The sequence below is a fragment of the Myxine glutinosa genome, chromosome 11 (assembly GCF_964187855.1).
Source record: "Myxine glutinosa chromosome 11, kmMyxGlut1.1, whole genome shotgun sequence".
Classification (NCBI taxonomy): Eukaryota; Metazoa; Chordata; class Myxini; order Myxiniformes; family Myxinidae; genus Myxine; species Myxine glutinosa.
Window position 1 is genome coordinate 32,346,424 of NC_136271.1, and position 26,571 is coordinate 32,372,994.

General features: G+C 43.5%; 1 protein-coding gene across 1 annotated transcript in view; it reads right to left on the minus strand.

The window, feature by feature from the left end:
* Positions 1-2,192: 2,192 nt before the first annotated feature.
* KMT2E (lysine methyltransferase 2E (inactive)) overlaps positions 2,193-26,571 on the minus strand; it is a gene marked incomplete in the record, with an annotated part of 163,155 nt that continues 138,776 nt past the window's right edge. The window contains 10 exon segments of the mRNA XM_068130422.2: positions 2,193-4,364; positions 7,635-7,732; positions 13,903-14,016; positions 18,670-18,779; positions 19,710-20,002; positions 22,029-22,622; positions 22,856-22,912; positions 23,786-24,063; positions 24,302-24,434; positions 26,148-26,396. Of these exon segments, the coding sequence (XP_067986523.2) occupies positions 3,069-4,364; positions 7,635-7,732; positions 13,903-14,016; positions 18,670-18,779; positions 19,710-20,002; positions 22,029-22,622; positions 22,856-22,912; positions 23,786-24,063; positions 24,302-24,434; positions 26,148-26,396 (3,222 nt within the window).

Consider the following 26,571-nt stretch of genomic DNA (forward strand, 5'->3'; position numbering starts at 1 on the left):
AGGTATATGACGTAATACATGAACGTTCCCTAAAGGGTGTTGAAAGAAACATAACTGCAAAAGCCAAATGGCGTTACATTCTACCTTTCAGAAGTGTAATTGTCGGCTGTAAAACTCACCCAATATGTAGGAAAATATGAGGGACATACATACATACGGAGACAAACGCTATAAACACAGGAACCAAACATCTTCGCCATAAAAAATCGCTCGTTTAATTACGAATTTGCCAGTTCTAAAAATATATATATATAAAAAAACAAATAAAAAACAAAAGTGAATTCTATGAGTTTGAAGAAGAGGAAGAAGCGCTAATGTATGGTTTATTCACACAGAAGTTTTAACGGAAACATTTATTATTCTACGAGAGGAGAAACCCTTTAGAACGACACAGAACGAGCAGATAAAATTATATATACAGTAGTGATATTTTGCAAAGCAAAATAAAAATATATAAAACTACACAGAATGAGCCCACAAAAAACCACAGCCACGATAACAATCGAGTGTTATAAAAGACCCTTATTTTCACGTATTTTACTTCACGTGTTTCACGTGTTTGTGTTTCACACTGAATGAAAAACGTAAAGGTAGAGCATGCAGATTGTGATACGTGACAGGTTCAAAGATATGTCCAGCCTGAACGGCATAGGAATCAAAATGGCGGTGTGTGGATTCATCCGTGGGTACCGCCGTAATGACATCACATCACCCCGGTCATGTGACCAGATCCTCAGCTCTGATTGGCGTACGTTTGAGGGGACATACATACATGTATGCATACATACGGACAGACAAACACTGTTGCCCTATGGACTATGCCGTAAAAAGTGACCAGAGTGTTTTAGGCCATCCTGGCCTTCTCATTAGGTGCATTGTTCTTTTTGTCAATCTTAAGGAAACTTTCACAAAGCTAAATTTTTTGGGTGGAGTACAATAGAATGTTCATTTTTCTTATGTTAAAAGTAAAAAAAACAAAGTCCAAAGAACTTTCATTGGAACAAAAGAGCATCCTCCTCGCTTTCCATGGCAGTTAGCCTACTTCAATGGTTAACACTTCCACCCTTAGCCTGGTGTTGGCTTAGCGGTTAGGGTGCCGGCTTGGGATCCTAGGATCCTGGGTTCGAATCCCGGTCGATCGCTGAATTAACACCAGGGGGGTTGACTCAGCCTGTCATCCTTCCGAGGTCGGCAAATTGAGTACCAGCTTGCTGGGATGAATGATCACGGTGTGTACCCCGACTTAGAATAGGTACACGGTATCCCTGCGCATCGTAGGAGCGTGACCAAGGGTTGGCGTCAGGAAGGGCATCCGGCCATAAAAACATTGCCTCAAACAGGGAACCATGATTGTCATGGGGCCCGCAAGGCTAACCCCCGCTCTCGCGGGGGAAAATGGCCTTAAAACGATCATTCATTCATTCATTCAATGATTAACACTGGACGGAATCAACAGAACAAGGAATGTCTGGAAGCATCCTGTGTGAAACCGAATTAGAGGTTTATCAATGCTCAAAGGTGAACAGTTTGAGCACCTGTTGCAAGTTAATCTGAAGGCGAAATAATAAAAGATGAACATTCGATCCTTATGGTGCCCGACTGTTTACCATCGTCAGGGAAAGTTGCTTTGACTGCACTGTTCTCGGGCGATTGTGCTTACACCTGCTGTGGTGCAGACAGGTGTCCAAGTGTCTTTTGTGGTGGTGTAACAGTGTCTTATAATGGCACATGTGCATTCAGTCATGAAAATTTTGATTGTGGCGTGAAATGTTTGCAAAACTTTGTTTGATGGTTGAGACAGTTTTCTGTCGTCAACCTCAAATAGCTATGCAACATTTTCCACATCGTGAAATTCCTCATAAATCTAGCAAAAGCTACGCCTTTATAAGAGTAAATTAAAAGGTGTCATTTCAAGAAGCTGTCAGATTGGAAAAATTCTCGCAAATTAGAAACACAACCAGTGAGCAAAATGAATGCGATCCCAGAGATGTTAATGTGAAAGCGGTGTATACGAAGGGCACAGAAAGATGTCTGCCACCTCTAGACACCGGTTTAACAAACTTCAAGTTGGCATTTACTTAATGGTGAAAATGAAATGAAATTTAAGCCAAAGATGAAAAATAAAACCCCAATCGAAATTTCACTCTAAATCCCTTATCACACACATGAAACAAAACCAAGCGAAAGAAAACTTTATGTCAAAAATAAGTTTATTAAATGTGGTATGCACGAGCTGGTGCATATGAAAGTCCACAAAAGTCGACTATGATCCCTATCGTTTGAATAAGTTCTATAGGCTTCTTTAAACAAGCTGCATTTTACAAGCCAGATAAATGCAAACTTACAGAATTTACAATATTTATGAAAACGGTGAAAAGTGAAATCTACATAAAGTGGCTTCCTGGCACCAACCAATTCCTTCTCCCCACAAAGCTCAACCCACAGACCGTGCGAAACGCCGACACATCTGCGGGACTGAAAAACAAAAGATATACAGGGTGTTGGGGAAACACTAGAAACCGAATAAAAGAAAGGGAAAGTTGGTGGTAGAGGAAAAGAGGAAGTTAAAATACAAAATGGGGCGAACAGAAAGAAGGCAGATGGGGAGAGGAAGGGTAATGCGGTTAAAGGTTGCAGTAGAAAGGGAATTAAAGATGAAAGGAAGAAGTAAAAGTCTAAAGAACAAAGGGAGGACAAAAAGTACTGCAAAAAAGTAAAAAAGAAAGAAAAGAAAGAAAAACCCTAAAATGAGTCATGTACTGTACATATATTATAAAAATGAAAAACAGGCTGGAAAGATGCACTGCAGTCTTGACAAAAATAGCTAAAAACACAAAAGGACCGTGGGAGGCTGGAATGTGTTGAACTGGATCACACCTTTGCACGTAAACTATACATTTTTATACACAAGCTTTGAAGCACGGTGCCCAATGGGCCTCACACCTTCCCCAGTCTCACCAAGTGACAAACGAGGAAACAAAAACAACAATAAAGTTTTACCGACGTGAAGCGCTATGCAAAAAAAAAAGTTTGACCTCCCCTATTATGTCCTTTTGCTGCCGGGGCTGTCATTGTTGCTGGTAATAGCTGGTGCTATGGAAAGAGTTTTGTGTAAAGGATGACAGCTGCGGTTGCAAAAGTGGAGTGGGTACAGCATTGCCAGCTGAAGGCATGGGTGGTTGCGGAGGTTGTGGCGGCGGTGGGGCGTGATGAAACACGCCGGTGGGTGCCGGTGGAGGAGGCGGTGGTTGGTGAGGGTAGGCCTGCGTAGGTTGTTGGTACTGGCTAGCTGGGGGTGGAGGAGGTGGGGGTGGAGGCGGCTGCTGAGGGTATGTGTGATAATGAGCCACCGTTGGTTGTTGCACTTGGTAGACCTGTAAAGACTGCTGCGGAGGAGCTGACAGCAAGGGCTGGGTGCCAGGCTGAAAATGTTGCTGCTGCTGCTGCTGCTGCTGTTGTTGAGCTGGAACATTCACTGGTTGTGAGTACTGTATGTATGGGGCGATGGCAGCAGCACTGGGCTGTAGATATGGTGAGCCAGTCGGTGGCAAAATGTGGGGCATAATGCTTGTCGGCGTTAACTGTGTAACTGCAGGAGCTGGTGTGGGCGGGGAGGCAGCTATGGCAGGAACAGGAACAAATGTAGGCTGCATGAGCTGCAAGGTTGGGGAGGGTTGCGTTTGTTGGGTGATGATTGTACGGGCCTGCCCGTAGTTGTGATATTTACCATGCAGTTGTTGTCCGTGATGTGTGGGAATGGGGCTTCCCTGCATTACCGGTGCTGGCTGTAAAGGTGGTGGTGGGGGGCTGAAAGGTGGCTGCTGCTGTTGCAGAGAGTGGGTCGTAGATGATCCTCCTTTCTTTGGAGAACATGCCGTTTGAGGAATCCAAGGCTTCGCTCCCAGGGAAGTTTGGGACTGACGAAGGGGTGAGCTAACTGACGTGCCAACAGGATGTGATCGTGCAGGGGATGACGTGAGCTTGCTTTGAGGAGCTGGAGGTGGAAGAGGAGAGATAGGTGTATGAAGCGTTTGGCTCACGTCGGCAGGGAGAGAAGGAGGCCAGGCCGAAGAGTTGAGTTGCGGAGAAGAGCCAGTGATGACCCGTAGAGGAGAAGACAGCAATTGCTGAGGTAGGAGGCTGTGAGCTTGAGCAGATGGATGTGAGGGAGGTGGAGGAGGCCAAGTTTTAGCTGGTGATTGTCCGACAATGGTTGTGGATGCAGTCTGGGCAGCCCTGGTTATGCGCTGCATCTGTGAGGGCTGTCCAGGTGGAGCAGGTGGTGGGGGGGCCTGTGGTGTGGTGTGCAGCGAAGGAGAGCCTGGAGTAGGTGGACGGTGAAGCCTGGAGGGGGACTGGAACGGCTGGTAATGGGAAATGGTGGGCGGGATAAAAGGTTAAATTCGAAAAATTCATCGAACACAGCATTCTGCAATTAGAAGAATTTATTGCATTATAATTAGAAGATTAGATTAGAAACATTTAGAATTTAGAACACATTAGAAAAATATAGAACAAACAAGTTAAAGTGATCAGGTTTATTCATTTCTATCATTAGTTGCCAAGATCGTTTTAAAACGAAATAAACCTCCATATTGTTTTCAAAAAAGAAGTGTGCAATGTTGATTGGGAGATTTTTGATATGACGACATAGAGGTGGAAACCTTAACAAGACAGGAAGAAGAATCACAGCTGGTTGGTTGTATGAAAGTAACTTGAAATAAAGCCCGTATAACTTTAGAATAACTTCTTCTCATGGCTGAGAAAGGCTGAGGGATTTAATCAAAAGAGAGCATGTTGCATTTCACAAACATATTGCATGTCTCTCTGTGACTCTTAACGAGGATGTTACAGGGCCTTCAGAAAGTATTCACACACCTTGACTTTTTCACATTTTGTTGTTACAGCCTGAATTTAAAATGTTTACCATTGAGGTATTTTGTCACTGATCTACACAAAATAAATACTACATAATGTCAAAGTGGAATTATGTTTTTTTTAGAATCCTTTTCAAATAAATTAAAAATGAAAAGCCGAAATGTCTTGACTCAATAAGTATTCAACCCCTCTGATACGACCCTCCAAATTGAGCTCAGGTGCATCCAATTTCCTTTGATCATCCTTGAGATGTTTCTACAACTCTATTGGAGTCCACCTTTGGCCAATTAAATTGACTGGACATGATTTAGAAAGAAACACACCTTTCTATATATGGTCCCACAGTTGACAGGGCATGTCAGAGCAGAAACTCTACCACAAATTCCAAGGAACTGTCCGTATAACACTTAGATAGAATTGTGAGGAGCCATAGATCTTGGGAAGGGTATAAAACACTTTCTAGGGTTGAAAGTTCCCAAGAACACAGTGAGCTCCATCATTAGGAAATGGAAAGAATATGGAACTACCAAGACTCTTCCTTGAGCTGGCCGTCCGACCAAACTGAGCAACTGGGCAAGAAGGACCTTGGTCAGGGAGGTGACCAAAACCCATTCACTACTCTGATAGGACTACAGAGTTATTTGGCTGAGATAGGAGAACCTGGCGGAAGGACAACGGTCTCTGCCACACGTCACAAATCTAGTCTTTATGGGAGAGAGGCAAGACGGAAGCCACACCTGACAAAAAGGAACATGACAGCATGCCTGGAGTTTGCACAAAAGCATGTGAAAGATTTTGTGGTCTGATGAGACGAAAATTGAACTCTTTGGCCTGAATGCAAAGCGCTATGTCTGGCAGAAATTAAGCACAGCTCATCAAGCATCTAACACCATCCCTACCATAAAGCATGTTGGTAGCAGCATCATGCTATGGGGATGCTTTTCAGCAGAAGGGACTGGGATATTTGCAAGGATAGAGGGAACAAGGAATGTAGCCAAATAAATACAAGCAAATCCTTGAGGGGAACGGCAATGACGGCAATGGTGGGGTTTTCCCCGCCATGTCGTCAATGGGGTTGTATGTTGAGGTGTATATCCATATTAAGTTAGCTTTATCATGGCGTTTTTCCAAGGCCGCTTCGAATATCAAAACTAACGATAATAGCATCATATTAATGTTATTACAAAACAATATGAATACCATTAATATCCCACCTCCCCAAGGTGTTTTTCCTCCTTGAACAAACGTCAAGTCAACGTTTATAAATAGCTTATCATGGCGTTTCTGTGGCAGCAACGGCCCAACGGCCTCCAGCAGACGTAAAAATATTATAAACCACAAACACGTATGATTAGCTTTTTAAACAGTCGCTAATGCTGTTTATAACACTAAATGAAGAAATTTGGAGGAATCCTGACATCCGTGAGGTAAGTTTTACTTACAGAACTGAGCGAAGATCTACTGTACTCTATATACCCCACAAGGATTGGTTTAATAACATGACACTTCCTGGCGCTGTCATGGCGTTTTTCATGGCGGCCTTTTGAAACTCACTCCTGCTATTTAACACGAAACTGAAAGGGAGGAAGCCCCGGTTGTGCTCATTTACCAAGCAGCTAGCTAGCTAGTGCTTGCTCGAATGCTTAAACCAAATGGTGATCTCTCCACAAGAAACTTAGTAAATGAACACACACCCAATGTTCTTGAGACCCCACCATGGATTGACTGTAATTTATATACCCCAAAGATGAATGACTCTTCCTGCCGCTCCCATAGTGAGCGGGTGTACTAGTACAAACAAATGCGGCGGGTGGGTTTACTTGGCAAGTGCTGCATGTTATGGTTTTTCTTAATTTTTTAAAGTAAACATTTCTCCAGGACAAAGAGCATTGGTATGGTTCACCAGAGGACCTGGGTTTGATTCGCGGTCTGGGCGCGCAAGTTTCCCACATATGTCGATTGATTATTATTTATAATCCTGTTCATTTATATAATAAGGGTGTTTATTCCATTCAGATAACTGCTTTCAATTAAAAAAACGAACTTGTTGAGAAAGGCCAAGTGAAAACTTTCATCATGGGCTCGGACAATGTTGGAACTACAGTTCCTCTAGTAGATGGGCATTCATTGGCAGGTTTTAAGATGTACCATTGCTATTCAACGACATTTTGAGTCATGGCACAAGCAAATAATTAGTTTTTCCAAAAATACTGTTCTGAAATGTGAAGATTTTACAATTAAAACTATAAAATTTGAAATCGAAAAATATATTTCAGTTCACACTTCATGACATCCCTATTGTGAATAAAAACCACCGTTTAGAGGCCATTTTTCCCCGCAAAGCAGGGGTTGGCCTTTTTCGGGGACCGTGGTTGTTGTTTTTTGGTCCCCTTTTTGAAGCAATGTTTTACGGCCGGATGCCCTTCCTGCCGCCAACCCTGTTTGTCGCCTTATAGAAAGAGTAATATGGCTCAAGTAACATTCACAAATCATAAATAAAAAACAGGTTACAAATGTAAGGCTATTAACACAGAAAAATAAATGAATGAATGAATAACTATGAATGAATGAATGAATGAATGAACAACTCTGCCACCTTTCCCCCATTAAAATGCACAATTACACAAATGTGCACTTCTGACATCTCTGAAGTATCAAAAGAAAAATAAATACAAAGAGCAAATTTACAGCGATCGAGTTTCAAGATTAAAGGTGGCAATGTTCTTTTCAGCGACGACATAAAAAAAAACACTCACCCGTGCGGGACTCTTGCCACCTCTTAGTGGACTTTTCAAGGGAGAAGTTTTGTTTGTCAGAACTTGTTCGGGCGTTACATTGCCATGCTCTTGGAAATCTGCAAAGCACGGGCAACTGAGAGTTGCATCATTGAAGCGAATATCACATCATTCTATGCAAAAGTTTTCCACCAAAAAGTTGCCTTCACAATCACAAAAAGAGAAACAATAGAACTATTAGGTGGGGATTATTTGACATTAGCGCATTGTCAAAGACCTGAAACAAAAGCAATTTAAACTCAAAAGTTGTATCTTCTTTTTTTTTGTAATAATACACACAAATTTTCATAAATAAATGACTCAGCGATCCGACCAACTGCCAATTTTTCCACTTTCATCTATGCTTATATACTCAGATAGACTCTTTTGTACTAAGCCATAGATTTAAATGTCCACCGATACTTTTTTGTATACAAAGTAATGGCTGGCAGAGCAGCCAGAACATGCAACATATTGGGAAGTAACAGAACAAAAGTAGCAGTAGACAGAGAGGGGGAAAACAACAAGAGCCAAGTTGAGAGACAAAATGGAGACTTTGACATAGGAGGGTTGTGGGGAAGAATGAGGGGTAGGGAAAGATGCAAGAGGTGGACAATATGGATACAAAAGCAAACTCTCAGGAAGTAAAAACTGGAAATTTAGAAAGAGGTCGGCATGGAGAGGGCTAATGGGCGTTGAAAAAGATAATGGCTTTGGATTGGGGGGAAGGGGTGATCTGAGATGGTGGTGAACAGATGTCCTGAAGGCCTGTAAGGAAGAATGAGATTGAAGAGAATGTGGACGTTTGTTACACAGGTGGGGAAAAAGAGGAATGAAAGCATGAAGGTGAGCAGTGATTCAGGATTTTGGGAGTTTTACCAGAAGGGGTGTTCTGGTTGACTGTGTGCCCTGCAGAAATCTGGAGGTGGTGGGGAGAGGTGGTGAAGGAAGGGGAAAACCCAGAGTGAGCAGAGGGTGCAAGATCAGAAATGAGGTAGGAGATGACAAAGACCACAGACCTGTCAGCAATGTGAGAGTGATAAACCCATAGACACAGCTTCATCGCGGGAGATTCCATTAACCTTTAAGGCCCTAGCTTGGTTGGTTTCAATGGCATCAAGCTGAGCAAGGTGTGAAGCAGCAGGGGGAACCAGCCCAGAGTTGAGACCAGTACTCCATAAAGCTGCAGATGAAGGTCTTAGATCAGAGATCAGATCGGTGGATAAGAGTTTCGGTGTGCCAAGGAAGGACTTTGCACAACAGGATGCACAATGGGATTGCACAATAGTCAGCGAATCGTTTTGGAGGCCAACTTAGAAATGTGGTTTGCCCAAGAAAGATTGTGGCTGATAGTGAGACCAAAACGTTTGAGTGATGGAACTTTGAGTCAAGAGGATTAAGTATATGGGAGGGTTTTACAGACAGTCCTTTTGGAAAGAGAGAGAGAGTAAGATTTGTCAGGATTGAAAGACATATTACAAGTGTTTGACCATCTTGTGATTCTATCAAGATCTGAAGTGAAGGAAGAGGCTGCTGCCTGCTTATCCGAAGCATGAGTAATGACACGCCATAGAATGGTGATTGCACATGTAGTCGTGACAACGCAGATATTTTGGTATAAAATCTAGTACGACTCAAGCAGGAGGGCAATAATGGTGCATGACTGGTTTGTGACAAAATGAACTGCATTGTGGCATTTAAATATACGTTTGTTCACTACAACCAGAGAGGAACCCGTCTTCTCCGGCTGCAATTCATTGGCAGGCCAAATCAAAGGTGAACCTCCAGTGGGAACGACCAGAGTTCTATGGAGGATGGCTGGTGGGCTGAAAAAGCTAATGGGATTCAAGGGCTAATAGTGGTGACTCTCGAGGAGTCTTTCAGTCTCTGAAGGTTGTGCATGATCCACTCCAATTGATTAACAGCCCAGTTCTTTCTGCTGATAGCAATGTTCTACTGTCAGATAAGCCATGATGGATGAACGTGTTAGAGGCACACCACTTGTAGATCATTCACCACTAGTATTTGTGCGCCATCATTGTGGAAGGGGTGTGGCCTCTCACATTGGGTTAACCTCGCACGAGCGAGCTTGTGGTCAACACTCCCTTCAGACAAACTGAACTTTCTTTGCGATGAGTCATCATCAAAAACGAGGAGACTGCTCATGGCAGAGGCTCTAAAACATCACCCATCTCTTCATCTGCAACAGTTTAGTATCTCTACTCTCCCCCTCCCCACCCCCCCCCCCCCTTGATGTCTCAGGCTTATAGAGGAGCCAGTACACATACAAGGATCTTTTGAACGATATGTATATTTAAATGCAATCACCTATCATCATGTGTTTGTCCATGGAATGGAGCATTTTGATTTGTTCTTTTGGAACCCATTGTGTCAATCTATTCTCCACGTATTGGTGCTACAAATGCCAAGATCATCACATTTCGGTGATAATATTTTGCCTGTGATTTTCTTCAAATCGCCACTTGTATTTGCACTATGTAAAAAAAAAACTTTTATGTGTTAAGAGTGCTAGCTCTTAACACATAATATGTCTTAACATAAATCTTATCTTAATATGTCTTAATGTCTTAACACAATCTTAATATGTCTTAACACATAAATCTAACTGAAAAATCTACCCTACTCCCACAGATTTATATGGTTTAGTTAACATCACATCAATTCAAAAGGCTTTAGGTACAGCCACTGGCAAATCGATCAAATTTCTGACATAGGCCTTTCTCAAAACATTTTACAAGGAAAGAAGAGGAAGATTTAAAAGAATGCTTGGGTTCCATAGTGACTCACAGTGCCTTCAGAAAGTACTCACACCCCTTGACTTTTTCACAATTTATTTTGTTACAGCTTGAATTTAAAATGGATTAAACTGAGATAATGTCAAAGTGGATTTTTTTTTTTAAAGAATTTTTTTTACTAAATAATTTCAAATGAAAAGCTTGAATGTCTTGAGACAATAAGTATTCAACCAAAACATTCAAATAAGTATTCACACCTGCCTCGGCTTCACGCTGTTGAAACCAAAGCTTTCAGAATCATTGGAATCTCCCGCGATGAAGCCGATTGTGAGGGCCTTTCACTCACTCACCGCAGGCAGGTAGGTAGGTAGGTGGGTGGTCTTTCTGTCTTCTACCGACTCCTATCCGGCCTAGCACTCCCAGCTCTGTCTGTGCTCTGTCCCCAAAATATTCCTACAGGTCGCTCAAGATCTGCCAGCTACCCTCTTCTGGTGAAATTGTCAAAATCAAGACCCCTTGCTCACCTTCACTCCTTCATTCCTCTTTTCTCCCACCTCTGGAATAAACTCCCTCACTCTCTTCAATCCCACTCCTTCCTCCAGGTCTTTAAAACAGCTGTTCACCACCATCTCTTGTCTTCCCCCATCCAAAACCTTGATCTTTTCTACCCCTGCTAATTTCACCCCAGATCCACTTTTTTGAAATACCAACTTCTTTCCTGGAAGTCCTTGCAGTGTCCTTGTGTTTTATACTTCTCCGACCCCCCCCCCCCCACCCCCTTCCCACGCCTCCTCCCCCCAAGCCCTCTCCCTCCCACAGATCTCCCGATGTCCCTGCTCGCAAATATTGTGTTTGTGTGCTTCCCCTTCTCTCCCCATCTTGTCTACGGCTCCCCTTGTTATATACTTGGTGTGTCTGTTTGATTTTCTGTGTGACAAATGTTAGCTCTTTCACGAGCCTCGATTCTGTATACAAAAAAAGAGAAAAAAAAGAATATGGAACAACCCAGACTCCTCTTAGAGCTGGTCATCGAACCAAACTGAGCAACTGGGTAAGAAGGACCTTGGTCAGGGAGGTGACCAAGAATAGAATGCCCACTCTGACAGAACTACAGAGTTCCTTGGCTGAAATGGGAGAACCTGGCAGAAGAACAACAGTCTCTGCGACACTTCACAAATCTAGGCTTTATGGGAGGGAGGCCAGACAGAAGCCACACCTGAGAAAAAGGCACATGAGAGCACACATGGAGTTTGCACAAAAGCATGTGAAAGACTCAGAGCATGAGGCAAAATATTCTGTGGTCTGATGAGACAAAAATGTAACTTTTTGGCCTGAATGCAAAGCGCTACGTCTGGAGGAAACTGAACACAGCTCATCACCCATCCAACACCATCCCTACCAGTGAAGCATGGTGATTGCAGCATCATGCTATGGGGATGCTTTACAAAGGCAGGGACTGGGAGACTTGCAAGGACAGAGAGAACAATGAATGAAGCCAAATACAGGCAAATTATTGAGGAGAACCTGCTTCAGAGAGCAAAATAACTTAGACTGCGGTGAAAATGTATGCTCCAACAGGACAATGAGCAACACTGGAATGGCTTCAGAGCAAGAATGTGAAAGTCCTTGAGTGGCTGAGCCAAAGCCCAGGCTTGAATCCCATTGAGAATCTGTGAAAAGACTTGAAGATTGTTGTTCTCCGACACTCCCCATCCAACTTGACAGAGCTTGAGCAAATCTGCAATTAAGAATGGGAGAAACTTTCCAAATCCAGACGTGCAAAGCTGATACAGACATACCCAGCAAGACTCAAAGCTGTAATCGCTGCCAAAAGTGCTTCTACAAAGTGTTGACTCAGGGGGTTGAATACTCATGTAAATTACATATTTCTGTATTTCCACCAACATAATGGGGTATTGTGTGTAGATCAGTGACAAAAAAAATCTAAATTAATTCCATTTTCAATTCAGGCTGTATCACAACAAAATGTGAGAAAAATCAAGGGGTGTGAATACTTTCTGAAGGTACTGTACGGTGGTAGTATGGATCAAATTATTATCCCCAATTATTACTATCTGGGGTTGGATCTTTTTAAGAACGGATGGAGAGTCCATGAGCAGCATGTCAAACCAAATTGAGAACATTGATAAAAGAGACAGCGATTCATCGTTGCGGAAGAAAGCACATAATCAGTAGAGAGCACATATGGCATCCTTGAGTCTATTGCGAAGGCCATACTAATTATGTATAAAGATACCTCTGCAATGGAATTTACTCCTGAAGGAGAGAGCGCAACTTTTGAAATCGACAATGGAGTTGATCAAGGTGAACCACTCATTCCTTACCTGTTTACCATTGCCTTGGACTATATATGCCCTGAGAACTGTGATTGAATACTGAGATGGTTCAACTCTCTCCCGGCAAATAAATCGGAGACATCCAGTCCAACACATTTCTGAACTCGGCTTTGCTGACGACATAGCACTCCTCTCAGACATGTTAAGTGAGGCTGAACTTCTACTTCACAAGGTTGAAACTCCTGCTATGTCTATTGGGCTCGTACTCAATGCTGAAAAGATGACTAAGCATATGCATGCCAATCCTTCTGCTGAGTGTGCTCTACTTACTGTTGCTGGAAGTCTGATAGAGAGAGTGAATGACTTGAAATACCTCTGCAACACATACCAAATACTCCTATACCAACACGCCGTGTGACTTAGAATGCAGAAAAGCTCAGGCATGGGCAGCAGTTCGTGCCATTTATAAAGTTTGGAGATCTCCATGTCGCAAACAGACTAAGCTCAGGGCCTTCAAATCTACGGTTGAGTCATTCTTCTCTATGGGTGTGAATCCTGGACCATGACCCAAACATTGGAGAAATCACTGGATGGTACCTACACCAGATTGCTTCGTAAAGTTCTGAACATTTCTTGGCAAGACAATATCCCTAACAAGAACTTGTATGGTTCATTGTCCCGCAACTTTGCTATTGTGATGGAATGCCACCTTCACCTTGCTGGTCATGTGATGTGACATGAAGACTTGCAAAGAAAGTTCTACTCTGGAAACCCGAGGAACCCCAGAGAAGGGGTCATCCCCTCACAACCCATCGAGACATCATCGAGAACAGCTTGAGTGGTGTTGATTTAGTCAATGTCCAGGAAAATCCAGAAAAATCTCATGTCACTGTGATAAGTGAATGCCAAAAAAAAAAAAAATTATTGCATACAAATATTCTTCTTTTCTCAATCTCCCCAAACACTGCAGAAATAAAAGCTGTGTATGTGGGGTCGTGGTGGGGAAAATATATTTTGAGAAAAGGAAGAGAAGTTGGCAGTAGAGGAACAAGGGGATGATTATTTGGAGGGAGTGGGTAAAGGAATGAAAGGGTAAAAAAAAATTCATTTTTCATATGTAATATGTAGAGGGAAATGAAATACCATAGAACCGATATGGACATCTTCGAGCTATAAGCAGGAAACTTATAAGCCTACCTTGTGTCCTTTCTGATGCAGTGGCTGGTGAGGGCATCTTGAGCTTGAGTCGGGGATTTGGAAGTTTCAAACGCCGCTCTGCTGGCAGGCCTGGTCCAGCCTCGAGGAGAAAATCTGCAACATGGGGCAATGTTAGCAGATGGATTTAAAAGTAATAGTCCAGGAGCCCAGAAGGTTTATTCAAGTGAAAAGCGGCGGAACGTTTGACCTCATGGGCTGATGGGGTCATCCACCGACATCACAAAATTGCATTGCTGCCGGGTCTGACCCGTGGCTTTCCCCCCGAAATCACTCAATTGGTGACGCCATTACCGAAAAACCTATTTTTCTCAATATCTGGAGAACTATGTATGATAATATCACGAATAAGGTGTCTATACCTATGTTTACATGATCAATAATTACACTGACACCTGTATTATTGCTAGAAAATGTATAGTTTTCCAGGTAAATGTGTAGCCCACCCGCTCATTAAGCGACGCCATTAGCGGACAACGATATATGGAAAACTTGCAAATGTGCAGTTCACATAATTAACTTGATGTCCTCTTGGCATTACAAGTCTTCTCTATCACTTTCGTCACTCTCATCACTGTTTTCACTCCAAGCATTATCTGACTCTTCATAGTCTGTCGGACTCGCCCCACCAGTGGGATCTGTCTGATCAGCTCTCTTCCAGATTCTTGCCACATAGTGCGCCCTTTTCATATGATTACCAAGTGTCTTGGCGCACGGGGGAAGAGAGGCACAGTTTATCTTCTTTATTCTGGCAAGGCTAACAAGGCTAACCCCCGCTCTAGCACAAGGCTAACCCCCGCTCTAGCAGGGAAAATGGCCTTTAAAATGCATGTTGTTGTTGTTGTATTCTGGCAAGGGGCTCCTTTTCGTCACCACCACCCATTCGCATGAATGCCTTGTATCTGGCTTCATTAATGTCAGAGGTTTTGAAGCCATACAGCATAAAGGATGTAACAGTTTGGACGTCTACCTCCTCGGCTGTTAGAGATCGCAATGCCATCACATGAGCTGCATCTGACTCCATCCGCTGGAAGGGCTTCACTTTGCCCTTTCTGTTGAAACACGATGTGAAATCACAACCAGTCAAGGCATGAAGGCCGATTAGTGCTTCAGTGATACCAGTCTGTTTTTTCTCAAGAATGGCAGCTAGTTTAGTGACATCAATGTACCTTCGGTGGTTGCCAGATCCATAGTCCATGATGATGTTGATCCCTTCCGACCTTCCAGAAAACCCAAGCAGAATGATGAAGACGTCCGTATCAGTGGACCTTACTGGAATGTTACCAGTGGAAATGTTGTTTGCGTGAAAAGCAATGAGTGTGTCAGCTTCTTCATGTCGACATTGGAGGTGATTCGGTTCCTCTATTTGCAGCACATCATCCTGGTTGTTCTTCATCTCCATACACACACCACCATGTGAAACATAGTGTTTTTCTTCCAAGAATTGAACCATATTGGAGCTTCTTCCATTCCTCCATTACAAACCGGGCAAACTCTTCCTTGAATGATCCACTTTTGAGTAACTCTGTGCCACTCTGTCGCTGAGCCTGGTCAGGTCCAGTAATGATGAATGATTGAGGAGTAGTTGAACGACGCAGGTTTCGCTCGGTATCTTTGATTGATGGTGACTGGTACTTGTCGAGCACTAAATGGATTTGCTCCCCACGATACAAACATACTTTTGCCAAAAGATCCTTTGCCATGGTTGCATATGTGGACTTGCTGTGCTGCAGCACGGTTTCATGGAGGATAATACCACCATCAATCACTGTGGCTGTTATTGGGGGAAGACTGGTGTCATCGAGAAACACTTCCTGTCTGCTTTCAAGTTTCTTTGTGAGAGATGCCTTGTCCGTCGTCTTCAGGGGAGTTCCCTTTGCTCAGGGGAGTTTGCTTGTTTGTCAACGAGGATTTTCGGGAATCGTTCCTTTATCTTCGATATCAGACTTTGTGTAGTGTATCTATCAATGTCATCCTGTGTTCCTCCAAGAGCAAGAAACTCTTCTTTGTACAAATTGAAAATTACTGATGCCAACATGGGAGTTTTGTTTTTGATGACTTCATTTTCGAGGAACATCAACAAGTTTTTGAAGGCTTCAACGTGCATCTTCCGATTCGACGTTTGCTCTTCATCCGTCACATGCAGTCTTACATAGTCACGACGACAACTGTTATGGTATTTGGCTTCCTTTGCAATAAGATCTTCCCCTAGTCCAATGATCCTAGTATCACACTTTTTCTTAGCAGCAAGAAGGACTGCATTGCTCCCGTCTGTGGTCAAACATTGGCTGAGGGGTTCATTTTTCTGCAACTTCCACTTCCTCTTCTGTCCACAAAAAATACATTCCTGTCCAAGAACGCCTCTCGTGCTGGTAGAAGGATGATCGGAACTTGAACGAGTGGTCTTCTGAGGTGGTTCCGATGGTTCTGTGCTTGGAGGTGCTCGTCTCTTAACAGCACAGAATCGACTGTGGCAAACTGAGTGGTAATATTTGCCTTCTGGGCCCTCAGCTGTTCTGATCTCTTCCGAGGTGTTCGAAAACTTGTCACTTTGAAGTGCCTTTCGCCGTCTAGCAGCATTTTTGGCTGTTTCCCAGTTGCTGGAATTGAAACACTTCAGGGCACGTTTCTTTTCTCCTCTTTCTTTGCAAATTATACAAACGGGGGCATCATTTGCCATGATCTGTAAATAACAAAAAGGGACAGACACCAATGCATTTAATATTTGCCATATTGTAACAAAAGACAGAGATGGTACGACTCCAGTAGGCAACTTTCAGGGTGAACTCCACATTTTCAAGCACTAGAGTTGGCATTGTAATATTTCACCGTAAAAACATGGGTATAGACACCTTATTTGTGATATTATCATGCATTGTTTTTCACATATTAATGAAAATGGGTTTTTCCGCAATAGCGTTGCTAACTGAGTGGGTGAACTAAACATTTACCTGGAAAACTATACATTTTCTAGCAATAATGCGGGTGTCAGTGTAATTATTGACCATGTAAACATAGGTATAGACACCTTATTCGTGATATTATCATGCATAGCTCTCCAGATATTGAGAAAAATAGGTTTTTCGGTGATGGCGTCACTAATTGAGTGATTTTGGGGGGGGGGGGGGGGGGAAAGCCTCGGGTCAGACCCGGCAGCAATGCAATTTTGTGATGTCAGTGGATGACCCCATCAGCCCATGAGGTCAAACGTTCCGGCGCTTTTCACTTGAATAAACCTTCTGCGCTCCTGGACTATTAAACTCGTACGTGCTTTTGAGACGGTCACAGGTAAAAGCCATTTTTTTAGTAATGTTTGTTTCTCATGTTTAGCTATGATTGTTTCTCATGTTTAGTGGTGCTTGTTTCTCATGGAGAAGTGTGTTCAAATGAAGCAAACAGTTTTTTTTTAAAGTACGGGGTGGATGATGAATGTTCCGGAATGCAACTAAGTGTTGCTACGACCGAAAACTTTACTTTGTTGAATGATAGAGACCAGGTATCACAACAACAATAGCGGTAGGGAGACAGTATCACACAATAAATAGCCCCAAGTGGGCTGACAGTCATCTCTTGAGGTTGCAGTTCAGACCTCTGCTGATTTTGGGAATCTGCCCTCAGAGCTCCCTGATCCGAAATTGAAAAATCTAAGACCGAGCGATCCTGCAGACCATCGAGTAGAAGGGCTATATTGGGTTTCGAAGCAATTGGTTGGTACACAAGGGATGAGTAAGGATCTGAAGTTTCGAGAGGTAAACTCCGCTACCCCTCGCCTCTCCCTGAGAGCACCCATGATCCGATTTCGAAAAATGTAAGACCGAGCGATCTTGCAGACCATCGAGTAGAAGCACTGCATCGGGTTTCAGAGCAATCGGTTGGTAAACAAGGGACGAGTAGGGATCCAAAGTTTGGGAGTTAACACCCCCTGGGAGCCCCCATGATCGGAAATTTAAAGAATCGAAGCCTGGACGATTGTGTGGGCTACTGTTTGGAAGTCAATTGTCAAGTTTTAGAACAATCAGCTGGGAAATAAGGGAGGAGTAGCAAAAATAGCAAAAAAGTTAACGGACGGACGGACAGACGACCGGACGGACAGACATCCGGACATCATGACCCATGGACAGACATCTTCGAGAATCGAGATGAGATGACCTAACAAGGGAATGAACGAATAGGAAAAAAGAAGCCAGGCCTGACGTTCGACTGAAGGTGTCAGGTAATTTCCTTCACCTGCTGGCAAGAACTCGCCTACTATTCGCAAAAAACACTGTTGGATCTTTAACTTCATAAACCAGTGCTGTCAGACGGGTCCTCTTACTTAACATCCGTTTGATGGATGTTGCATATGTCGCCCTGCATGTAAAACACCAGGCTAACAGTTTATAACTTGGTCGAGATTCAAACCCCAGCTAGATAGCTCAAAGGTGAGTGTTCGTTACCTCTACGCTATCCTGCAGCCCATTTTCGATAACTAAAAACAAATATTTATAACAGTATGTGAATTAGTTGTTTACTCATTGACCAATGTTGATACAAAATAAAATAAATCCATTAATTGGTGTAAGTCTGGCATATGGTCAATAAGAAAAACTTTTAAAATACTGGCAAGTTCCATTAGCAGTTTTACAATGAGTGTAAATAGATCATGAGTGGAAATGTGTGCCGTAGAAAACTTCAATGTACAGCGCTGGAGAAAACCTATAGATGTAAATTGGTACCAACAGGTAGGAGGAGCCAAGATTATGTCATTACCTCCTTCCTTCTCCTTTTCCCTCTTTGGGCTTCTTAACTGCCCACTTCTGAGACCCTTATGGAAGCTTGCTGCCTCTTCACGCACCCGCTCAACTGATGTTGGGGCATTCCTGCGAGAAAAATTAGATAAATAATAAACTTGTTATAAAACAACGCTTAATAAAAGCACTCAAATAAATATAAGCTGCCTTTCTCGCTCAGGCAAGGTAACGGGAAACTTAACAATAGGCAACAGGGCTGTTAGATGATCTTGAAGGACACTTCTCAATAAAGGTGGTGATAAACCATCATGATCAAACTTGCTCTTACATGAGCCTCACGCTTGTAGGGGTGGAAGGGGAGGAGGGAAAAAATAAGCCACAATGCATAATCTGATAAACAATTATCTTGTGCAAGGGTGGTGGCAGATGTCCAAATAAGCCAGGAAGCAGAAACTGCGATGATGCAATAAATGACTGCAATGGATGACTGAGGTTATTTCCGTGCAAATTGCTGAAATACCGCAACTAAGAAATACCACTACCAATACTACAACCACCTCTTTAGTGGACCAATTACTTCCACATACTTATGAAGTCAGCCGGAGAAAGATTTGTACCAAGGTTTTACAAACCGGCTGACCAAGACCCACGTTCGACTGAATTTTGATTTTGTAAACTGACTTTCCTACTCTTTGTTCAGGGTGCCGGCAGTAACTCGCCTACTCTTTGCAAAATGAGATGCAACATCCTGCCAACGAAGCACCAAATTGCCAGTTCTTATTCGGGTTGGGAATAAAACCAAACAGTTCAACGGCAAGTCCGCTACCTCTGCAGCATCCTGTTAAACAAACCAAACACATACATTTTGTAACCAATAACAACCATCATTTACTTCGATAAAACTGACCAATATTGGGCTTGAGTTGGAAAGCCAGTTTACTTTGTTTGAATCCCAGCCAAACCAGGAGTTGCCAAAAAGTGAAAGCAAATTGGAAACCTGTTCATGGTGATGCACCTCATGCCCTGAGCAACTAAGAAATATGGTTCAAAATGACATACCACTGGGCATCATCTTTAACAGTGGGTAGAGAGGTGGCAGAACTAGAAGCAGACGTTGATGCTCCAACAGGGATCGAAACCGGAACGATTTCTGAGTGTTGGCCCTCCACAGGGCTAACAGGCTCGTAGGACTGCACAGACAGGCCAGGTGAAGAGCAAGATGCTTGTAACGTGATGTAGTCCATTGTTGATGCATGTGGTTCACAGGTATCATGCAGTCCAAAGAAAGATCCATCTGGCCGACCAGCTTCCTTGGCCTCTTTTAAGCGCTTACGGTATTCCAATAATGATACCTTTGGGACACAGGGGCAACAGTAATTACAGTGCTGTGGAAGTGCGTCTAGTTTCAGGCACGAAATAAATTGTAGGACAAGGTGAGACATCTATACATCTTTGACTTTTCAGCGGAATTTGCCATGCATCCACCGGGGTCGCTCGAGAGCAGGTTTGGATGAGGAGAGGGGTGGGGAAGACGCCAAGCCATTTCAACATTTGATCCTAGCGGATCAAGAGAGGTACACTTCTATAAGTTGTGTAAAAACACTCATGCTCTGAGTCTGGGAGGGCAGTGGTTCAAACCTTGGCCAAGTCATGCCGAAGACTTAAAAAATTGTATGTGCTGCGTCCTTCCTCAACACTCAACATTTAAAGGATATAGCACAAATGCCCCATAGGTTGACATCCATGGGGAGGAGGAAATTCCTCCTCAATTGCCCCGCTGAGTGCAGATAGAAAAGCGATGTCATAAAGAGGACGTTGCTGATACCCAGAGTGCTCTGAGAAGTGATGTCACTTCCCCAAATTTCAGTGGCTGTGTTTGTGTGAAAGTCAAGTCTGGTGTTGTCTCATGTATCTGTCTGAATGTATTTGGGTGATTTGTGTCGCAGCTCCTCCACAAGTCTTAGAGCCTATAAACCTCCAAAAAATAATAATAAGGGATGAAATGATGGAGTAGAGCATAAGACATACACAATTTGGGTCAGGTCAGTCTCTTGGGACTGCCACTGGTAACATGTAACCCAGACCAGTGCCTGCCGCATGGTCAGTCGGGTTGTCGGCGACTAAACCAACACCCCTCACTGGCTTTGCTAGTGGGGAGGGTGACTGTGACACCTGCCGGGACCAAAAACAACACCTTACAAAGGGCGGATGAGCTCCCATAGTGAGCCAACGACCATGCAGTCGGGAGAGGGTGTCTCCTAAAAAACACCCATCCGGTTTGGACCGATTCAAGTCACACCAAATACTTTAAAAATGGTACGTGCTGCTTCCTTGCTTTAAAATGACAGAGCACGGACAATTCCCCAACCGTTTGCATCCATGGGGAGGAGGAAATTCCTCTTGATAAAATAACCCACTGAGTACGGTGAGAAAGCAGCGCCATTGTTATGATGTCGCTGGTACCCAGACCCAGAGTATCCTGGGAAGTGACGGTAGTGATGGCACTCCCCCCAAGCTCAGTGGCTGTGTTATATGGTTGTTGTCGTGTGTGTGTGTGTGTGTGTGTGTGTGTGTGTGTGTGTGTGTGTGTGTGTGCGCGCGCGCTCTATTACCAGCCTTAGCCCATGTATAAAAAATGTTTAAAATACAAGTGGAGAAACAATTACTTGATATGTAAACTAAAGCAATGCGACTGTGTCGCCAATATGCCTCCGCATAGTCCCACAATGGGTGGATGCCAATGACTTTTTCATGATTAACTTTTAATCACCATGTCTAGTCAATGACACACGTAAAGTTTCGAGTCAATCGATTTGGTGGTTTGGGAGATGTTCTTTTTAGGGTTTTAGGTTAAATCCAATACGGCTGCCAAACCATATGACCTATGATGTCATAAATTTAATATTTCAATACAAATGGGTCATAGATCATGTGTATGCAATTTCTGATTTTTAGAAGGAATATGATTAAAACATTTTTGGCTGGTATACCACTTCACCTATGATGTCATAATTATCATGCTTTTGTTTCCCATTGGGAGTACTTGACAATATGCCAAGTTTCAAATTTTCCCATTCAGCGGTTTCCGAGAATTTTTTTTAATTATTTGCATTTATAAATCCAAGATGGCTGCCATACCACGTGTCCTATGACATCACAATTGTCAAAAAAACATTCTGCATGCGTGTCACTCCTACCCTGAAAGTTTCGTCTCAATTGGACATGTGGTTGATGAGAAAAACGAGGTTTAGCCCGTACAGACAGACAACCCAAAAACACAATACCTCCGGCCACCATCGGGGGCGGAGGCATAATAAAACAATGTAAATTGAAATCCATCAAACAACTACAACACCACAAGCATATATTGCAACAAACCTTCTTCTTCTGTGGTGGGTGCAAGTTGTGAAGACCAAATAGAGTACATTCTCCCTGCATTTCAATTTCTGGTCCCAGGTCTGTCCGTCCAAGCCTCTCCAAGACTTCATTTCCCTCTGCTGTCCCAACTATGTTGCTGGATGCAAGACCCCCCTCAAGCTGCTCTGTCTCAAGGAGACACCGGCTAGGAAAAGAACTTGAATCACCAAGACGGTGAGATGGAGTAAGGTCTCGAAGGTTTGAGTTCAGTGGAGAAAAGCCAAAGGAAGGTTCCTGCCTAAAGAGTTCAGAGACATCAGGCGGGTCTGGGAGACAGGGTGATACCGGAAGGTTTCCGGTCTCTATTGCTTGACTAAGATTGTTGGAAGGTGTGAGTTCTGATGGTGCCTGGCCATGCCAAAGTGTTGCCACTGTTCCCTGCTGAAAGCTGTCATCAGCAGGATCAGAAGAAGCCGAGAGTACAAGGGCATTTTCGTTCTTCTCTGGGGTTGAACAAGCTCTTGTTTCCAACTCTTCATCATCCTCTCCCATATCAACAGTAGATGGCACAAGGCCCAGTGAAAGTGCAACAATGCTCACCTGAGCAAGGTCCTGCTGCAGTATCAATAAAGGGTGTGGGGAAGAAAAACAAGTGCGTAAAATAAACGTTGGTGTTCAAAATGCCTTTGAACGAATTAATACTCAAACAGCATTGAATCCATGTTGCACAAGGAGTTGTTTGGACATACTGTAAATGTTCTTTTTTGAAGATGTCATTTTTTTGTCAATTTTGAAGAGCTAGGTGCAAATGGTGAATGGTGAGAAATAGGAAAACCAATGTAGCATACCTCAATTGAACAGTTGATGTGCTTAGCTTCAGGAGAACTTTCTGGTGAGGAAATATTCTGAAATGAGACAGAGAAAGCTTGTTCGAGAATCTACAAACATGGCCGAGTGTTGCTATTCGGAGGGCCTGGTGAATCTGCTGTCCAACAACACCTGAAATATTCATTCAATTATTTCTCCTCATCCTTGTGTTTGTGTCCTTGTGTTTTATACTTCTCCCACCCCCCCCCCCCCCCTCACCCCCTCATCCCCTTCCCATGCCTACTCCCCCCAAGCCCTCTCCCTCCCACACATCTCCCTGCTCTCAAATGTTATGTTTGTGTGCTTCCCCTTCTCTCCCCATCTTGTCTTCCGCTCCCTCTTTTTATATATTTCGTTTGTCTGGTTGATTTGTTTGTGAAATAAATGTTAGCTCTTTCACGAGCCTCGATTCAGTATACAAAAAAGAGAGGGTGGGGAGGGGGAAAAAGGAGGATTAGAAATAAAAATACATAATTAAGAGGAAAATGACATAATTAAGAGGAAATGATAAACCCTGGTGTTGGGCTAGCGGCTAGGGTGCCGGCTTAGGATCCTAGGATCCTGGGTTCGAATCCCGGTCGATCGCTGAATTAACGCCAGGGGGGTTGACTCAGCCTGTCATCCTTCCGAGGTCGGCTAATTGAGTACCAGTTCACTGGTAATTCCCTGTTTGTCGTTAAAGGCGGCAAAAAGGGTTGGCGTCAGGAAGGGCATCGGCCGTAAAACATTGCTTCAAAAAGGGGACCAAAAAACAACAACAACCACGGTTCCCGAAAAAGGCCAACCCCCGCTTAGCGGGGAAAAAATGGCCTCTAAAGGTGGTTATTTTATATATATAATTGAGTAGCAAAAAGCAAGTTTTACAGCATTTTTTTCAGAAGCTAACAAGGTTGTATTAAATGGCAAGTTACCTCATACTGGGCAGGGCAGCTAGGTAGGGAGGCCGTCGTTGTTGGGGTAACAGGGGAGTATACAGGGCCGAATCCATTCCGAACCATCTCTTCCACAGTTTCCATCTCATCAGTCTCCATCTTGTTAGGGGTTGTACATCCCACTGTCGCAAATGCTTCCAGATCAGCATCGGGGAGGTCACCCATCGGCGTGTCTCCTCCATCGCTCGGCATTGTTTCTGGGGTACTGTCCTCATGAGACTCCCGCAGCCTTCGCTTTTTCAGCGGAGTTATGAGCTCTGCAAATGGTGGATGGGTACATCAACTTAGTAGTGTTGAATGTGGGAGGTTTTTTTAAATGAAAAGGTTTGTGATATGAGATACTGAAATGTGGACAAATTTTACTTTGGTGGGAACGCACTGCACTGTCTCTTGTTCCACAGTCATCTTCAATCAGTTCAGCATTCGTGACTGCACATTTTTCATGCCAGCAAAGTAGAAAGTTTTAAAATCTACAACACTCTGCAGAAGGCTTACCATGTGACCCAGTTGGAGAATCACTCAGTGGTGTGTCCTGTCCACTACCTCCCAGCACGGTGCTCTCATGGTCCAACAGTGAGTTCTCCTCATCGACAGCAGCTGTTTCATCCATCGACTGCTTCAGCCAGCGCTAAAATTACAATAAAGGGCACTGGTGTGAAGACAGGATCATAGTCCGTGCGACAAAGTGACATCAGGAGTCAAGGAATCTGTGGTGGGAATGACTCATTTTAACATGAGATGGAGGGTCAGGATTCAGGTGTTACAAATCAGGGGGACTGAGAGTGAGAGAAAAATAAGAAAACAAACAAGAAGTGAAAGGAAGGAGTAGGAAAAATAAAACTTTTTTTTTTAAAGGTCATAAAAATAATATAAAAACAAAAATAGAGTAACAAAATATACAAATAATGTATGAAGTATGAACCAACAGCATAGATCTCATCAAGCTGGTTCCTTGACGCTCCAATTTTTCCAGACTTTCGTTCAGCCACTTCGGATCCAGTATCCTTCTCCATTTAAACACCATGGACAAGCACAAAGAGCAAAGCCACAAAAGATTGGCACATTGGTCCAGTAGATGTGCACAAATCACCAGCTTTTATTGAGAAATGCAAAAATACATTGGAGTTTAAATGTCTATCTCTCCTAATGCTGCCAAATTAAATTTAATCATATAAGTAGAAAACAAAGAAAATGAACACCCCAATGTTAATGTGCAAAATGAGTAGCAAAGCTTTAAAAATACTAACGGGCACTCCCAGGAGTGATTCTCCGTGATTCTTTGCCCACCCATGGTGGGCAATGTGCTGCAGCAAATTATTGGAAATGCAATGTATAATTTTTGTCATTTTTGAAAGAAATTGTATTGATCACAACATATACTCCACAGCATAATTTTGAGGAGGGTTCATCATATTATGAAGGTGATAAAGGAAGATGTTTTGTAATACCGGCTACCACCAAAGGTGGTCCGTTTTCCGACACCCACAACGCACGCATGCACCACACACATATTTGGTGGGGCGGACAGGCACATGGAGCCCGAGGTCGCGTAGACGTCTGGGACACTGCTTGGCCTGACGGGTTCCTGGGTTTCTCCGACCTTGTCATGCTGGGAGCGAGGGCCTGGGATTTGGCGACTCCCTATATGCCATGTTATACCTGCAGTGAACCGGGCTCTGTGATATCCACTAACGTGCCGAATACAATAGCTTCGTGGGCGGCATTGGAGGAGGGGCGGGGGGGGGGGGGGCGCACCCATGGCTTGATGGGTTTTTCCGACTCTAACCCGTCAAGGAGGACACGCAGGCGTGCACAGGGAGGGGGGGTCTGAGATTTGGTGAACTTCAGTGGAAGGGATGCCTGAGAAAGATGAGGACCTGTGGCAATGACACACACATGCACATGCACACACATACGTGCATGGGTCGTGATTTGCACGTACACATGCACGATCATGGTTTATACACATGCTTGGCTTTGGTTTTGCTTTTTCTTTAGCACGTTTTGCTTTGTGTTGCATGAGATCATATGCTGTATATTGGTATATTGTATGTACACATTATTTTTATGCGTTATATACACATACATAATGTGCATATGTTGTATTGTATACACACATTGTGCGTGACATGTTGTACAGTGGTATGTTGTGGACAGGCAGGCGTCTTGTGTGTGACATATTGCACATATTTTGTGCACACACACACACATGTACGCTCGCACACATACCAACACACAACACACAACACACACACACACAAACACACACACACACACACACACACACACAAACACACACACACACACACGTATGCATCTGCTCCATTGTAGATAGATTTACCTTTTTACAAGAACCAAAACTCGAGTCAAGACCAAGCTTTTTCTTGCGTGGCCTTGCCATGAAGGGAGAACCAAAGCGGATGTAGTGTTTTGGTGTGTTATACAGCTGGGCACTGTGGGTTAACCCCGGCAGGGAATTCAGGGTGGTCGCCAACACTGTTGGATCTGTCGTGATCCTCATCGAAGGCTCGCTAGGAAAATCCACAAGTAACCTTTCGGGTTTCTCCGAAAGCCACTCGCTTACCAAGTGCTGCAAAGAAAGCACAAAACAATAATAAATTTCAATCAACTAAAAGTGTTGGAGTGCAACAGTAGATCACAGTAGAACACCACCCGATTGCATCTCTTTGCATTGTGTTTCAATAGAACATGTGCAAAACAGTTGATTATTTTATCCTCGATCGTAAAAATCATCTCCCACCACG